The sequence below is a fragment of the Hyaena hyaena genome, unplaced genomic scaffold (genome assembly GCF_003009895.1).
Source record: "Hyaena hyaena isolate Hyena2069 unplaced genomic scaffold, ASM300989v1 scaffold_173, whole genome shotgun sequence".
Taxonomy (NCBI): domain Eukaryota; kingdom Metazoa; phylum Chordata; class Mammalia; order Carnivora; family Hyaenidae; genus Hyaena; species Hyaena hyaena.
This window is the reverse complement of record NW_024080805.1, coordinates 1,297,415-1,315,088: the sequence shown is the minus strand read 5'-3', so window position 1 is coordinate 1,315,088 and position 17,674 is coordinate 1,297,415. Positions and strand designations below refer to the sequence as shown.

At 36.2% G+C, this 17,674-nt stretch overlaps 1 protein-coding gene across 7 annotated transcripts in view; it reads right to left on the bottom strand.

Moving 5' to 3' along the window:
- USP34 (ubiquitin specific peptidase 34) overlaps positions 1–17,674 on the bottom strand; it is a 252,168-nt gene that overhangs the window by 57,319 nt on the left and 177,175 nt on the right. For 6 of the 7 annotated variants that reach the window (XM_039240318.1, XM_039240319.1, XM_039240314.1 and 3 more), the window contains 7 exons: positions 7,957–8,140; positions 6,590–6,780; positions 3,210–3,275; positions 1,436–1,582; positions 1,257–1,313; positions 1,089–1,166; positions 596–690 (listed from right to left, as the gene is read on the bottom strand). In XM_039240318.1, coding sequence (XP_039096249.1) covers positions 596–690; positions 1,089–1,166; positions 1,257–1,313; positions 1,436–1,582; positions 3,210–3,275; positions 6,590–6,780; positions 7,957–8,140 — 818 coding nt within the window. The remainder of the gene's footprint in view (positions 1–595; positions 691–1,088; positions 1,167–1,256; positions 1,314–1,435; positions 1,583–3,209; positions 3,276–6,589; positions 6,781–7,956; positions 8,141–17,674) is intronic. The other variant, XM_039240315.1, reaches the window with a different exon arrangement.

Genomic DNA, 17,674 nt, shown 5'->3' with positions numbered 1-17,674 from the left:
TTATTTCTAGTTCTCTGCCTGGGTTCCTAATAACAACTACATACGATGCTCTCTCAATACAATTTCTATTTGCCATTCATTGTTCACCAGCGGAATCGAAACATCTTTACTCAACAAGTCTGTCCTAAACTGGCCATCTTATGGTTAGCTCTTAAGAAAAAAGTCACTTCAGAGATTCAGAGGAGGACATCCTCAGTTCATGAGGAGACTCACTACCATGATTTAGTGAGTACACAAAAAAGGGCTAAAGGAATCAGATGTTGGTAGTCAGATGTAGGTTTCATGCCCAACACGGCGCTCAAACTTATGACCTGGTGATCAAGAGCCATGTGCTCTACTGACTGAGCCAGTCAGAGTCCTGGACCTTGGTAAATATTTTGATTAATTAAAAGGACAAAAATAATTTGGAAAGATTTAAGGATGTTTGAAAGTATACTTGAATAACTGAATGAAAAAGCTGGTAAGAATAAGCACCAAGCAGCTGACTAATCACATAATGTTGATAAAAGTTTAACATGCATTTACACTAAGTTTGTGTTTTACTACCATTTGATGACGTATCAAAATGATAAATGTTACATTTCAAAAAGCATACCTTTTTTCAGCTCGTACTTTCTTCCCACAATGAGAACAAGTATACATGTTGTCACCTTCTAAAGTGTCTTTAATAGTAACTTCATCAAGAGATTCCTGTGTATTAAACCAGATTTTAAAGTTTCATATTACTGTTCATACTATGTAAGGTTATAAAAAGCAGTAATTATAATTTGAGCAGAATGCAGAGGAAAACAAACATTTTTATAAAAAAAAAAAACTTCTAAATTTTAGTAAAAAAATGTTTTCCCTCAAACTGACCAGATGCTCCATGAATCCAACTAAATTTTTCAAAAGTGCAAGTATGTCGATTTTTAATGGGGAGAAAAAAAATCAGCTTTCTGGTCTACCTCTAATTCTTAATTTGATTTACATAACAAGAAGAAAATAAATGAAAACACAAAAGTTAATCTTCTATCAAGGTAACAAAAATAAACTTGCTGTATATAAAATTTAAATGCAGAAAAGGTCTACACAATAGATACATTACTCACATAAATGTTCTTCATATCAGCCACTTGGCACCTTACAGTATAAAATTCTTCAGCAGTCTGACTAACGTGTTCACAATCCTGGTCAACCAACAGTCAAATATTAGAAATTTATTACAATAAGTTAAAATGTACAGTAAGATTCCAAAAAGTAACAGGGACACTACTTACCAAGGACACAACGTTGTTTGTAATTACACCTCCAAACAAACTTTTGACGGTATTTTTCTTTAAAAAAACAAAACAAAACAAAACAAAACAAAAAAACCAAAAACAAAAACAAAAGAGACTAGTTAAAACTGGGCAAATCTGTACAGATTTCAAAAAAACTTCAGTATCCTGGTACTAACCAGTTCTGGAGACATTTCTTCAATTTTAGTAATGAGATCAGTAAAGAATTCTGTCATATCTTTCTGCTCTCCAGTATTCAGAGGCTGCTTATCCATGGTGTATGTTTTACAAAAGGGTCTAGGATTATATGCTTTGCATTCACTCTCCTGCAAAGGACAAGGGGGAGGGGTAGATCAGGAAACAAACAAATCTGTGTCAAATAAAAGATAACTGAGTAAATAACAAAACAGTAAATCTACAAAGAACTGCTCTGTTTTATTTCACTTTTGTTTAATTTTTGTGGCATTTTCAGTTTAACAGTCTTGATGCTGGAAGATGCTTAAATTATTGTTAAGCTATGAAATCTGTATTTTTAAGTAGTAATTTCTAGGAAGGAATATGGGACTCAAAGGATATAGATTTGTATCGTGAAACAAAACACAAAACTTTGGAAGGCTGAGTAAGTTCTCCTACACACTGAACGTTAGTGGTTCTTTTAAGAGTAGCTTAGAATACTTTTCTGTTTTGTCAGTTCAGATGGCATGTTCCAACTCTGTTAAAGGGAGATTAAAACTGGGATCAAAGTATGACTAGTAAATCTTTTAGTTTTATTAACAATTTCATCTATTGAGCCCAAAGTAAGTGTTAGAAGCTGAAGAATACAGGAATAAACAGGATATAATCTCTGTCCTCTGGATTCTAACAGGTGAGACAAGTAACTTTCACTGCAAAGTGGTAGGTATGAGAGAGCTGTGCACTCATTGTTTTCTTAGAGGAGGTGAAAACAAGTTGCTTCTGGAATGATGACACTAAGAAGGGAGAAGAGTGCTACAGAAAAGACTGCTGCAGACAGAGGGAGCAGCATAAACAGCTGTAGAAGTGATGAAGCAACAGGGTGATGGACTTCCAAGGGCTGATACTTTCTACAGGGTGAGGTTACATACAGTAGGGGGTAAGAGAGGAGATTATAGGGACACCTGGCTGGCTCAGTTGGAAGAGCATGTAACTCTCAATCTCAGGGCTGTGGGGTCAAGCCCCACAATGGGTACAGAGCACACTTAAAAGAAAAAATAAAAGTAAAATCTTAAAAAAACAATTTTAAAAAAGAAAGAAAGAAAGAAAAGAGAGAGGAAGTTCAAAGGAAGGGGCAAAATCAGAACACACGTGCCATTGCTGAGGAACCTGAATACAGTCTGCTCATAATAAAAAAAAAAAATCACTGAAAGGTTTTAAGCAGGGGAATAACACTGTAAGATCTGCTGATGTTTAAAGACATTACTTTTTTACTTTTCGGGGTTGGATTTAAGAGTGACAGAGAAATCAATCAGAAAACTATGGGGTGAGTGTGTCCCTGTGATAGGAAAGGGACCAGATACAAATAATTTTTCAAAGGACAAATTAAAAGAATGCAGACGACGGAGATGTAACTGTTAAGAGTTACTTTTAACGAATTATTGGGGTGCCTGAGTGGCTCAGTCAGTTGAGCACCTGACTTTGGCTCAGGTCATGATCTTCCAGTTCGTGGGTTTGAGCCGTGTGTCGGTCTCTGTGCTGACAGTTAGCTCAGAGCCTGGAGCCTGTTTTAGATTCTGTGTCTCCCTCTCTCTCTCTGACTCTCCCATGCTCACGCTGTCTCTCTCTCTCTCAGAAAAAAATAAAACATTAAAAAGCAACAACAACAAATTACTGACAAATTCAACTCGAAAAGAAAGAGTATACAGTCAAGGCAAATCCAATACAAATAAATGCAAGGTTATATCTAATTAGTTTTCCATACATGGCTCTCAAACATACCATTAAATACGTAAACATTTTTTGAAGCTCCAGAAGAGTGGTCTTATGCTTCATATCTTCTGAATACTAGAAATCAAGGGAAAATTCTCCATTAAAACATACTGATGATAGCAAATTAGACATTCTAGTAAAGAAAGTATTATAATGTGCTTAATATCATATCTGTTTTCATTCTTTTAGCTCTGTGTAGGAAAAAATAGTCTATTCTTTATTTAGGAATTTAGTGTTTTAAAAATTTAAAGATTTTGTTCATTATATAAATATAGCCATCACTATTCTGTAAGAAAATGTAATAAAGAGATCTAAAAAACTATTGCTTTCCCAATCAACACTTATTTGGTGCAATGCTGAGTTGACAAGTTTGTGACTGGGCAAGAACAGAAAACATCTTAGGTGTGCAACAAGGCTGTTTTCTACAAATAAATCCATAGATTAAAAAAATTCATTATAATAATATGTGACATTTCACCATCATCTAGTTGTTATCCTTATTTTTTTTCTAGAAGAGTACATCCTTAATACTGAAGAAAAAATACTGGTCAAGATGCCTGAAAATCTTCTATATATTCAAATATCATTAACTGAGATTCAGGTATCTGACTAGACTCATTCTCTAGAGATTTAGTCCTGAACACCAGCCTTACATCACTTATACTCTCTCTCATTAAAATATTAAAATAAACCTAAACCTATGAAGAACTATCCTCACTACAAACTACCTGTCATAATTTTGAAGAAGCTCTGATAGTCTCATGGAATAATAAGCCTTCCAGATGTCAGAAGTATACACTAGTTATTTGTGTCAATTTTGTGGGGAGTGCTAAGTAATGTGGTTCTGCTGTTTTGGAGCTAACAAACTGAGGACATAAGGACACTGAAATAGGAGTCTATTCAACATTCAGTTAGTGCAAAATTATATGATATAAAGTACAATCGGAACTGAATAAAAGGAATCAACATTACTGGCAAAAAACGATAGTAATATTCCTGGCATATGGGAGGCTTAATATTCCATAAGATCAGAGTAGTAGTCACACAAAACAACATCTTCCAATATGGAACACGCAAACTGTTCAGAATACGAAAATGGCTGGGATTTATATTTACAAAGGCCTGGATTTATAGTTTCATTGCTGGAGATGAAGTATTAGTTGGCTGAAGAACAGAAGTGACAGAATTCTTCTAAACTAAGAAAAAGCAAGAATATTTTATTACATTTAATGTGTAAGTTCTAAATATATACCCTACATATGTATTAACTCCTTAAAGGAATACATATTTGTACCCATTAGGATGGCTACTAACAAAAAATAGAAAACAAGTTTCAGCAAGGCGTGTGAAGAAATTGGCACCTTTGTGCATTGCTAGTAGGAATATAAAATGGCACAGCCACTATGGAAACCTGGCATGGTGATTCCTCAAAAAATTAAACACAGAATTCCAGCATGATCGATCCAGTAATTTCACTTCTGAGTATGTGTAAAAAAGAAGTGAAAGCAGGGCCTCAAAATGATATCTGGATACTTATGTTCATGGAAACATTACTTATAAAAGCCAAAAGACATAAGCAACCCAAAAGTATCTCCAGATGAATGGATAAACAAAACGTGGCATATAATACACAATGAAATATTATTCACCCTTAAAAAATCAGGAAATTCTGATACATGCTACACATGAAAAGTTGAAGACACTATGCTAATAAGATTATATGATTCCACTTTAATGAGGTACCTAGGACAGTCAAATACAGAGATAAGTAGTACAGTAGTAGTTGTAAGGGATTTGGGAGAAGGGAGAATGGAAAGTTTTTAATGGGGTAAGGAGTTTTAGTAGGGGGAAGTGAAAAAATCGTTAAGACTGATAGTGGTCAATGTACTAACTACCACAGAATTGCCACTTAGATATGGTTAATATGGTAAATTTTAGTGGTGTATACTTTACAATTAAAATACACATAAAGCTTACTCTAATCTATGAACAAGAGATAAGGAAATGAAAGTAATGTTTTCATGTAAATAATCAGGTGAACATTTGACTAGAGATAGTTTCCAAAGTCATGTCCAATTCTATTAAGAATTTATCATATACAGGGTGCTTGGGTGGCTCAGTCAGTTAAGTGTCCAACTTTTGATTTCAGCTCAGGTCATGATCTCATGGTCCGAGATTGAGCCCCATCCATAGAGCCTGCCTAAGATTCTCTCTCTCTAACCCTCCCCTGCACATGTGTGCACATTCTCGCTCTCAAAAACAAAACAAAACCAAAAAAACCTGTTTATGTAGAGATAAGTCTAAATTTAGTTTTTAACCAAAAACACCATTTATGAGACCTACTCCCAATTAGCACATCTGAACTGGTGGTTCATATTAATTCCTGAAACTGCAAATGGCTAAATGGTGATCATTAATATGAAGAAGAAAAATCAGAAAGGATGCTCATGTTAACAGCTAGAAAAAAACACTGCAACCATGTGATCATGAAACTCTTTCATCATAACTAGGTCTATAAAATTAAGCTGGTGGGGACACAAATTTTGTGACAAAAATTTCCATATGCTAATGAGTCAGTTACTCAACTACTTCTAAGCATGATCAGTCTCAGATGATAATCTTAAAAGCATTAATATAACTAAAGCCAAAAAAACCCCAAAACCTGACTATACTGTAACTTGGAGACTTTGAAGCTGAACTTAAACATATTAAGAATTCAATGATAATATATAAATAGCTGCAATATTAAAAAAAAAAAAAAAGAACTGCAATTTTTTTTAGGAGGGATAAATCAGGACATCAAGATAACATGATGAAGGAAAAAAAAAAACCAAAGATAAGCATAAAGGAAAAAAAACCCAAGGATAAGCATAAAGTAAGTTTGCCAAGAAATTATAAAAGTTGTGCAGAAGGCAAACTAAAAAACAGTTCATGGTTAAAAAGAATGAAAACAAGAAATAACAAGTTAAGAAGTAGAGCTTATCCAAATAAACCCTGTAAAATTTACTTTGGGATAAAAATAAAAGAAATAAGCGATTCTGATATATTCACCTACTTTGTTTTAGGCTTTGCTGGTTTTCTATGATGAAAAAGTGTATTTTTACTGAAAATATGTTGCCTACATGGAGTGTGTGTGTGTGTGTATACATATATATATATATTTCACAACTATGTTTTCCCTTAAGAAATAAAGAAATTATACTAATGTTAGGATCACCCTATTAAACTGTAAAATTACATAAGCTACCTAGCTATTTTATAAAATATTGTCATTTTTTAATTAAAAAATTATTTTCTTGATGTTTTAACTAAATTGAAATAATCAAGATTTCTTAAAATTTAAAACTTTTCTTTTACACTTTTAATTCTAAAAGTGAGGAAAACTGTACCTTTGCAGTGAAGACAGCCTGTCTGGCCTCAGGTATCATATAAAGTTGCTGAATAGTAGAAGCCAAGTAACAAGTAGCTCCAAGGTTAGTCAGGCCAACAAATCTACACTCAGCACGAACATCTTCATGAGGCCAGTAGTCCCATTTATAAGGGGCATGGGCTGCTGGAAAAAAAGGGAGGAAAGGATGCCCTCCCCCCGCAAACAAACTATTAAACATAATGTATTTTACTTTTACAGCCACCACTGTATTTACAACCACCACTCTCCATCACTTTAGTTAACATACATAAAACATTATGTTTGATAACATGAAACTAATATAACATTGTGTCAACTATACTCAAATAAAATAAGAAATAAAATTAGTAAAAACACATAGAAAAACTAATTCATTCCCTAAAAATCCAAAAGAATGTTAAAATTTTATTTTACTTGACACTATATTATTTAACCAAGAAATTCCTATAGATATCTATAAGACTTTTACACCTATTTTTTTAAAAATCAGTGTTTATTTAACATCTCAGAAACAATTTATAATGCTAAAGTGTATAAACAGTGAATTCTTTAAGTCATGCCCTCCTAGGTACCACCTCACGCCAGTCAGAGTGGCTAAAATGAGCAAATCAGAGAACTCTAGATGCTGGCGAGGATGTGGAGAAACAGGCACCCTCCTACATGGTTGGTGGGAATGTAAACTGGTACAGCCCCTCTGGAAAACAGTGTGGAGGTTCCTCAGGAAACTAACAATAGAACTCCCCTATGACCCAGCAATAGCACTGCTAGGAATTTACCCAAGGGATACAGAAATGCTGATGCATAGCAGCACATGTACCCCAATGTTCATAGCAGCACTCTCCACAATAGCTAAAACATGGAAAGAGCCTAAGTGTCCATCAACGGACGAATGGATCAAGAAGATGTGGTTTTTCTATACCATGGACTACTACATGGCAATGAGAAACAATGAAATCTGGCCATGTGTAGCAACATGGATGGACCTTGAGGGTGTTATGCTGAGCGAAATAAGTCAGGCAGAGAAGGACAAATATCTTATGTTTGCACGTATAGGAGGATTAGGAGGAACTTAACTGAGGAACAAGGGGGAGAAGAAGGGGGGAAACGGTGGGGGAAAGGGAGAGAGGCAAACCATGAGAGACTCTTGAATGCTGACAAAAACTGAGGACTGATGGATGTGGGGGGGTAGGCATGGAGGAGGGCACTTGTGGAGATGAGCACTGGGTGTTATGCAGAAACTAATTTGATAATAAACTATTTGTAAAAAAAAAATAAAAAAGTAATGCCCTCCTAAATCTCTTTTCTGCACCCAAACTTTATAAAGACTAAAAGGAAAAGAATGCTTACACTGCATGTGTTGTGCCATAACCCAGTTGTGTATTAACCTGTAGTTTTCAACAGATCCCTTCACCATCTCTACTAACAAATCATAAGCAGCAGCTCTTGAAGAATGTGATTTGCACTTTGGCTGTTGTCTGTCTTTTAGACTAGGCAACAAAAACAGGAGATTGAAGATATCTCTTAAAAATTCCTGGAAAAAAGAGAAAGACCAAGTGTGTTATCTAAAATTACATTTCAATAATATTCCAAATATAATGAATAACTTACAGAGTGAACTAGACTATATGACAATCTACAATTTTCTAGAAGGCTTTTTAAAAACTTAGAGCAGCAACATATACCATCATCTAAAAGTTTCCCCAATGTTCATTTCTCTTAAAGAAAACAGACTGAGTAAGGATAACCGTTACTCTTCCTTCCTCTAGACACCTAATAGCTCTTTCTTAGATTCCCATCTATAATGCTATTATTCTCCACTCCATTAAGTGACCAAAAGTTTTTGTTAAGGACTCATTATGTTCTATCTTGACGGCCTTTGCATTTCTTCCAGTTTCTCTGTATTACACTCTAATAACAGTAACAGCAGTACCAAAAGTAGCAACTCATAATGAGCAGTTATTGTGCCGGATACTACTCAAAGGCTCCCACACCAAAAAGAGAGATGACCAAACACCTTGACTGGAGTCACAGAGTTGAAAGACGCCAGAGTCAGGATTTCAGACACCAAGCTCTTACTGTCTATCCTAGTGAAGTTCAAACTGAAGTAAGAGGTTTTATCACCCTAGATGTATTTTTCTCTAAATCTGATCTGCTAGAGAAAGGGTCAGGTCACCTTTCCCACCTGTTTTTTCTAATTGATCCTTAGCTACTTTACCAAAGAAAGTTATTTCTCACACACCTCAAATACTACTATGGTACACTGTTCTGGGCTATAAAATGTCCTGTTGTACTGTGTAGAAAAGAGGTATATAGTTAACAGTGACATTCTCCTAGCCTTAGAGAGGCTGGATCGTAAGGTTGGCCTCTGGCTATCATAAGAAAATTTGAATGGTGAATAGTTCCCTCCTCTGATATGCAACTTTTCCTAAGTGATAAAAGTGGCTCACTGTGCCTTGGGTATTTGGTTTATAATGAATACCTGCTTTTCGTCTCGAAGTCTGGAATTTCAGACACTGTGGTCAGTTACACAGGTACAATAAATGACAATCCCTACCACTTTACTCCGCCTAAGACCCTGACTTGTAGGTTCAAGAGAGCTTCCCCAGTAGATAACACCTCTCACATGTTGTCACACTCATCACTGGGGAAATTAAGCACATCCTGTGCAACTCCAAGAGGAGAGGACTCTTGGAAGTATGTACCTGTTTTCCATCAGACTTGGCCCAGTCCTGTCTTTTTCTGTCACTGATTTCATTTTGTATTATTTTGCTGTAATAAATCTTAGCCATGAGTACGACCACATGCTGATTCCTTGGAACCCTTCTAGTAAATCAATGAATCTGGGGATGGACCTGGGAGCCTCTGACACAGGTACCAAATAAAGGACAATCTGAAATATTTTCCCATTAATGATCTCACTTCTTCCACCTCACTACTGTCAAAGAAAGTACAAAGTCCTGTCTTTACAACAAAAAGTATGTTGAGCTAAGATATATGGAAAGCTGGGGGCACCTGAGTGGCTCAGTAAGTTAAGCATCCAACTTCAGCTCAGGTCATGATCTCATGGTTTGTGAGTTTGAGCCCGGCTTCAGGCTTCATGCTGTCAGCATGGGATTTTCTCTCTCTTTCTTTCTACCCCTCACTCACTCAAGTTCTCGCTCTCGCGCTCTCTCTCTCAAAAATAGATAGATATAAGAAATATGGAAAGTGACTAGGATCTAATTTATACAGCTGACAGAGTAGTAAGGCTGTATCTTGCCTATATGAGAATTCAGAGGTTAGAGAACTGTCTTGGATGGAAGAATAAATATAGTTAAAATGTCATTACTACTCAAAGCAATTTACACATTCAATGCAATCCCAATCAAAATTGCACCAGCATACTTCTCAAAACTAGAGAACCATCTTGAAGACACAAGATAATTCATTTACTTTACTGAAAAAGGAAGTCAAACTTATTCAAAAAGAAATGGAACTGGCTAATAACTAGTTTAAAATGAACTATCTTTGCCAGTTTAAATCCAGAAATTGAATGAGCATTAAATATCTACAGCTCCAAAGCTTTAATAAGATGTATTTAAAACTTCTGGTAAGATAAATATTTTATCAGAAATGCCAGGTTGGTAAAGATAATGAAATTAATGATATTTTTATTTTCCTTACTCAGAGTTTACCAGAAAAGCAGGTGTCTATATGTGAAAAAGTAACCTATATATTAATATGTCCATTTGATAAATAATGGTAAAACCATTCTGATATACTTCACAGAAAGAACCTCAAACTGTTGAGAGAATATTAAAAATAGTTTCTGATAATAGATCACAGTGTGATTTTTAACAGGTACTTCAGAAGAAATTCAAAGATTAAATAACACTGTTAAAATAAAATTTCCGGGGTGCCTGGACGTCTTAGTTAATTAAGCATCCAACTCCTGATTCCGCTCAGGTCATGATCTCACCGTTTGTGAAATCAAGCCCCATGTGGGGCTCTGTGCTGAGAGCATGGGGCCTGTTTGGGATTCTCTCTCTTCCTGTCCTTCCCCCACTCAATCTATCAAAATAAAAATTAACATTAAAAAAAATAAATTTAAAAAACCCTTCCATTCTCACTGTAAACATGTAAACAAGGCTTACATTTCCATTATGTAAATAAGGTTTCCCAGAATTTACGTTTGTAAAAAAACTAAGTAGGAAGAGAATAAATGAACACATTCTGCCTTATCAAATGATATCCACTTATAACTATGTTAATTAATTTTAAAATTCCCATTCTTAACACAGTAATTTTCAATCAAATTTCATTAAAACAGGGGCACCTGGGTGGCTCAGTCGGTTAAGGGTCTGGCTTCAGCTCAGGTCACGATCTCGCGGTTCGTGGGTTCAAGCCCCGCGCTGGGCTCTGTGCTGACAGCTAGCTGAGCCTAAAGCCCGTTTCGGATTCTGTGTCTCCCTCTCTCTCTGACCCTCCCATGCTCACGCTGTCTCTATCTCTCTCAAAAATAAATAAAACATTAAAAATTTTAAAAACTGTTCATTAATTCTTGAGACAGAGCATGAGCGGGAAAAGGGCACAGACAGAGAGAGAGAAACAGAATCTGAAACAGCTCCAGGCTCTGAGCTGTCAGCACAAAGCCTCATGCAGGGATTCAACTGGGAAACAGTGAGATCAGGACTTGAGCCGAAGTCTGATGCTCAAATGACTGAACCACCCAGATGCTCCTCAAATTTCATTTTAGTGTTTCATACTTCTTTGGCAAAATATGAGGTATATTTGGACTTTCTCCAATGGTTGTGTAGAAGAGGGGATGTCTTGGGTTGCGATTCTCTGCTACTCCCAAATAGATTTTTTGCTGGTTTTAAAATAATGGGCAGTTTTGGGTTTAAAAACATTTTTTTAATGTTTATTTTTGAGAGAGAGAGAGAGAGAGAGAGAGGGCGGGAGTCACAGAATCCAAAGTAGGCTCTAGGCTTTGAACTGTTAGCAGAGCCTGACGCCGGGCTGAAACCCATGAACCATGAGATCATGACCTGAGCCAAAGGTGGACTGACTCTTAACCAACTGAGCCACCCAGGCAACTCCTGGCAGTTTTTTTGTTTTTTCATTTTTTAAAAATTTACATCCAAGTTAGTTAGCATATAGGGCAACAATAATTTTAGGAGTAGATTCCTTACTGCCCCTTACCCATTTAGCCCATCCCCCCTCCCACAACCCCTCCAGCCACCCTCTGTTCTCCATATTAAGAGTTTTAAGTTTTGTCCCCTTCCCAGTTTTTGTATTATTTTTGCTTCCCTTAGGTTCATCTGTTTTGGATCTTAAAGTCCTCATATGAGTGAAGTCGTATTACATTTGGCTTTCTCTAACTAATTCTGCTTAACATAATACCCTCTAGTTCCATCCCCGTAGTTGCAAATGGCAAGATTTCATTCTTTTTGATTACCGGGTAATACCCATTGTATACATATGCCACATCTTCTTGATCCATTCATCCATCAATGGACATTTGGGCTCTTTCCATACTTTGGCTATTATTGATAGTGCTGCTATAAACATTGGGGTGCATGTGTCCGTCCCTTCCAAACAGCACACCTGTATCCCTTGCATATATATCTACTGGTGCTGGGTTGTAGGGTAGTTCTATTTTTAAGATTTTGAGGAACCTCCATACTGTTTTCCAGAGTGGCTGCACCAGTTTGCATTTCCACCAGCAGTGCAAAAGAGATCTTCTTTCTTCACATCCTCACTAACATCTGTTGTTGCCTGAGTTGTTAATGTTAGCCATTCTGATAGGTGTGAGGTGGTATCTCCTTGTGATTTTGATTTGTATTTCCCTCATGATGAGTGATGTTGAACATATTTTCATGTGTCGGTTGGCCATCTGGATGTCTTCTTGGGAGAAATGTCTACTCATATCTTTTGCCCATTTCTTCACTGGATTACTTGCTTTTTTGGGTGCTGAGTTTGGTAAGTTCTTTATAGACTTTGAATACTAACCCTTTATCTGATATGTCATTTCCAAATATCTTCTCCCATTCCGTTGGTTGCCTTTTAGTTTTGTTGATTGTTTCCTTCGTTGTGCAGAATCTTTTTATTTTGATGAGGTCCCAATAGTTCATTTTTGCTTTTGCTTCCCTTGCCTCCAGAGATGTGTTGAATAAGAAGTTGCTGGTGCAGAGGTCAAAGAGATTTTTGTCTGCTTTCTCCGTTAGGATTTTGATGACTTCCTGTGTTGCATTCGGGTCTTTCATCTATTTTCAGTTTATTTTTGTGTATGATGTAAGGCAGTGGCCCAGGTTCAGTTTTCTGCATGGTGCTGTCCAGTTTTCCCAGCACCATTTGCTGAAGAGACTGTCTTTATGCCAGTGGATATTCTTTCCTGCTTTGTCACAGATTAGTTGGCCATACGTCTGTGGGTACATTCCTGGGTTCTCTGTTCTGTCCTATCGATCTGAATGTCTGTTTTTGTGCCAGTACCATACTATCTTGATGATTACAGCTTTGTAATACACCTTGAAGTCCGGGATTGTGATGCCTCCTGCTTTGGTTTTCTTTTTCAAGATTGCTTTGGCTATTCAGGGTCTCAGTTTTGTTTTTCAAGGTTAATATTACTTGGCGATCAGAAGTGAAATGCAAAGATCCCTAACAACTCCAAGGCTGGTGAACAAAACATGCCAGTAGCAACAGAGCCAACTGCACTCACTGCTCCAGCTTTGGGAATTCTACATATCCTGCTAAGATGATTTACACAAAGAGACCATCAGTTTTGCCATCCTACAAGTTTATGAGAAGGAAATCTCTAAAATCATGTAAAGGAACAACTATCCTGAAACAGCTTTAAGCCAGATACAACAAAGACTACAGATTATGAATAAAAGGAGAAAGTTTCAGAGAAAAATGAGATATACTAAACCCATTCTGCTATTACTAATCTAATTACAAAACAGCCTTTATGAAAGTATTTCAAGAATATAGTTCCTTCTAGGGCGCCTGGGTGGCTCAGTCGGTTAAATGTTCAACTTCGGCTCAGGTCATGATCTCACGGTTCGTGGGTTTGAGCCCCGCGTCCAGTTCTGTGCTAACAGCTAGCTCAGAGTCTGGAGCCTGTTTCAGATTCTGTGTCTCCCTCTCTCTCTCTGACCCTCCCCTGCTCACTCTCTCTCTCTCAGAAATAAATAAAACATTTTTTAAAAAATTAAAAAAAAAAAAAGAATATAGCTCCTTCTATTTTTAAGACTGAAATAAATGTTTTAAAGTATGACAAAATTATTGCTATAGACCGCCAACTATTTTTAATGTAGAAGATGAAGAATTTTCGACAGCTGACAAAGATACAAATCTCCTCCTATAAAATGTTACTAAAAAGAGTTTTTACAATCTAAGTCTTCTGTGTATATGAAAAAAATATATATTTATGTTGCTTTGATTGCTCATGTCCAAATTAGCACGACGTAATAATAATTAAATACAGATAAAATTTAAGACAACACCATGAGGTCATAATAAATAAATGTTTTTTCAATGTCAACAAATGTAGAAATTTTATTCTTTAAAAATACAAAGAGTTGATGGGGATTAAGAAGTCCACTTGTGGTGAGCACCGGCTAAAATAAGGAACTGTTGAATCTCCGTGTGTACACCTGAAACTAATAAAACTTTGTGTATTAACTGGAATTAAAATAAAAACTCAAAACTAAGTAAGACAAAAAAAAATACATACAGTTGAAAAATCTAGAATTTTTTTTTAAATTTAAAATTCTGCGAGGGAACACCTAGGATTTCCCAAAATTCTTCAAAGAGATGTGAGCAATAAAAGTTTGAAGACCACTGCACTAAGCTGACTCTTAATTTGTCACCAGATTTATTTTTGCTAAAATACATTCCTGATGTTTTTTGACTGACCACTTTAAAGGCCCCCTTTTTTAAATTAAAAAGTAATGCTTTTGTTGTACTACATGAACATATAAAAATAATCTCCTGTGAAGACAAGAGATGACCATCTAGTTTCCCAAAGTTCCCTCTTATACTTCAAACTCAAGCCAAACTGAACTTATAAATTTCCTACACATATTTAGTGGTTTCCTTTGACTTAGTTTTTACTCAAATTCTTTTCTACGACTTAAAAGTACTTTGCTACTTAAAAAGACTTTATCCTGTATTACAAAAGGTGTACCTTCTTCAAAGCTTTTCCTAATCATGACAGTGCTATACAATCTTTTATAACCCTGATAGTTATCTCTTTAACAGCTCTTAATTTTTACCATGAATTGCAAATATTCCATTATTTGTGAAGGTACATGTAAATTTTGAGTAAGGCAGGTTTCTCAATAATTACCTGCTGAAAAAACTGAACCATTAAATTGTCAGTTCTTAAGAAACAGCACTGAGTCTTAATCATCCATCTGTTCAATATACATTTGTTGCTAGATACTATGCAGTATAGTAGAGATAACAACAAGGTTTATATTTTTAAAGAGGAGTTAGAAAAATGGATGAAGAGGGCATGAAGAGAAAAGAAAATCAACAGTAGTCTTGATGATGATGGTGACAGAAACCTTCTTTAGCCTGTATAGCCTATTTACTAAAAAACTCTTTACACAAAATGTTAACAGATTCCTGACCAAAAGTAAATTCTCTGCAATTTTTAAAGAATTCTTAATAAAGTAAATAAATATCATTAAAGTAGAAAAGGTATCTTAAGTACCTAGAGGATAATGAAAACTTTTCTTAATATTACACCAAACCAATCGCTTTAAACACCTCTCTACTTCCGTATCTAATTGACATTTCAAATTTAACATGTCCAGGGGTGCCTGGGTGGCTGTGAGTTAAGCATCCGACTTCAGCTCAGGTCATGATCTCCAGGTTCGTGGATTCAAGCCCCGCATAGGGCTCTGTGCTGAAAGCTAGCTCAGAGCCTGGAGCCTGCTTCGGATTTTGTGTCTCCCTCTCTTTCTGACCCTTCCCTGCTCACACTGTCTCTCGCCCTCTCTCAGAAATAAACAAAACATTAAAAAAAAATTTAACATATCCAAAATGAACCTCCTGATTTTGAACCCTGAAACCATCTATCCTGAGATTTCCCTTTCTTATTAAATGAAATTATCATTCACTTAGTTTCTCAGGCCTAAAATTATGGAGTCATTCTTAATTTCTCTCTCTCCCACCTCACAATCCTATCCAAATTTAAGCCTTAAGCTCTACCTTCAATAAGCATCCCAAAATCCAGCCACTTTTCTCCATTTTCCCTATTCAGAACCAGTCCAAACTTCCTAATTAGAACCCCAAGTTATTTGCCCTCCTAGTATTTACATGGAGTATAGATCAGAGAAAAGATAATACAAAATAATGGCTTTCAAACACATGCAGAAAAGCTCAACCTTACTCATAATCACAAAAAGTAATAAATAAAACAAAGAGAAACTTTTTCACCTATCAGACTGGTAAATGAAATATTTGATATTATACTGGGTTCATAGGAATGTGAGGAAATGGGGACTCATCCACATACAGTGTAGGTGGAACCATAAATTGGCTCAGCATCCACTGAAAGCAACATGGTTATACTGACCAAAATCAAAAAGGTACATACCCTATGAACCAGCAATTCTACTTCCAGAATTTTTTCCTACAGATTTCCTAAGTGGAAGATATTTATAAATCTTCACTGCAATATTACTTGTAAGAGCATAAGACCATTTTGATCATTAGGAAGCTAGTTAGTGTATGTGCGTGTGTATATATGTGTACACACATACACAGAAAAAAATATTATGCAGTTGTTAAAAAAAAATGAATTAACTGTACACAGTATATACTGACACAGAGAATCTTTAGGTGATCGACCAAGTGAAGAGTATGAGTGACATCAGTGAGACAAATTGCTTAACCTGCCTATGCCTTAATTTCATCATTTGTCAACATGGGGCCTACTAACAAAGGGCTCAAAACTTTGCCTAAGATTATTATTTGTTTAAATCAATAAACAAAAGAGAGAAGGAAAGAATAAGTAGTCTTTTAAATACATGGGTAAGAAAAACAAGAATTCTGGAAAAGAGGACAGAAAAACAATTTTTAAAAAATATTTTTTATGTTTATTTTTGACGGGGGGGGGGAGAGAGGGAGGGAGGGAGAGGGTGAGAGGGAGAGGGGGAGAGAGAGACAGAGAACAGAATTGGGGAAGGTGCAGAGAGAAAGAGAGAGGGAGACACTATATCTGAAGCAGGCTCCAGGTTCTGAGTTGTCAGGAGAGCCCAACGCGGGGCTCAAAGCCACAAACTGCGAGATGATGACCTGAGCTGAAGTCAGACACTTAACTGGCTGAGCCACCCAGGTGCCCCAGAAAAAGAATTTTTAAATCTTTTTAATATTTGCAAAGTACAGAATTTTACAAATAAGAAAAATGACAAAGAATATACAATGATTATGAAGAGAAAATTCACAAGTTAACACAAAGACACTCATCTTCAATAGTAACAGAAAACATATAACTAGAGCAAGAATAAAACTGCCAAAGACCTCATATGTAAGGAATATGGGGATACCTGAGAAACAGATATTAGAAACATTCTAATACAGTGCAGTTGGAAGAATAAACAGATAGAACCTTTTGTAAACTAAGGTATTACAATGAGAAGGAATCAAATTTACTTTTAAGAATATGAGTATACAGGTTCCTAGAGGGCTCAGCTGGTTAACTGTCTGGCTTCGGCTCAGTTCATGATCTTGTGGTTTTTGAGTTTGAGCCAAGCATCAGGCTTTGTACAGACTGCTCAGAGCCTGAAGCCTGCTTCAGCTTCTGAGTCTCCTTCTCTCCCTCTCTCTACCCCTCCCCCACTCATGGTCTAACTCTCAAAAATAAATACACATTTAAAAAAAAAAAAAAAGAAAGAAATGGGGTGCCTGGGTGGCTCAGTTGGTTAAGCCTCCAACTGCAGTTCAGGGCATGATCTCACAGTTTGTGGGTTTGAGCCCCACATTGGGCTCTGTGCTGACAGCTCAGAGCCTGAAGACTGCTTCAAATTCTGTGTCTCCCTCTCTCTCTGCCTCTCCCCCACTCGCACTCTGTCTC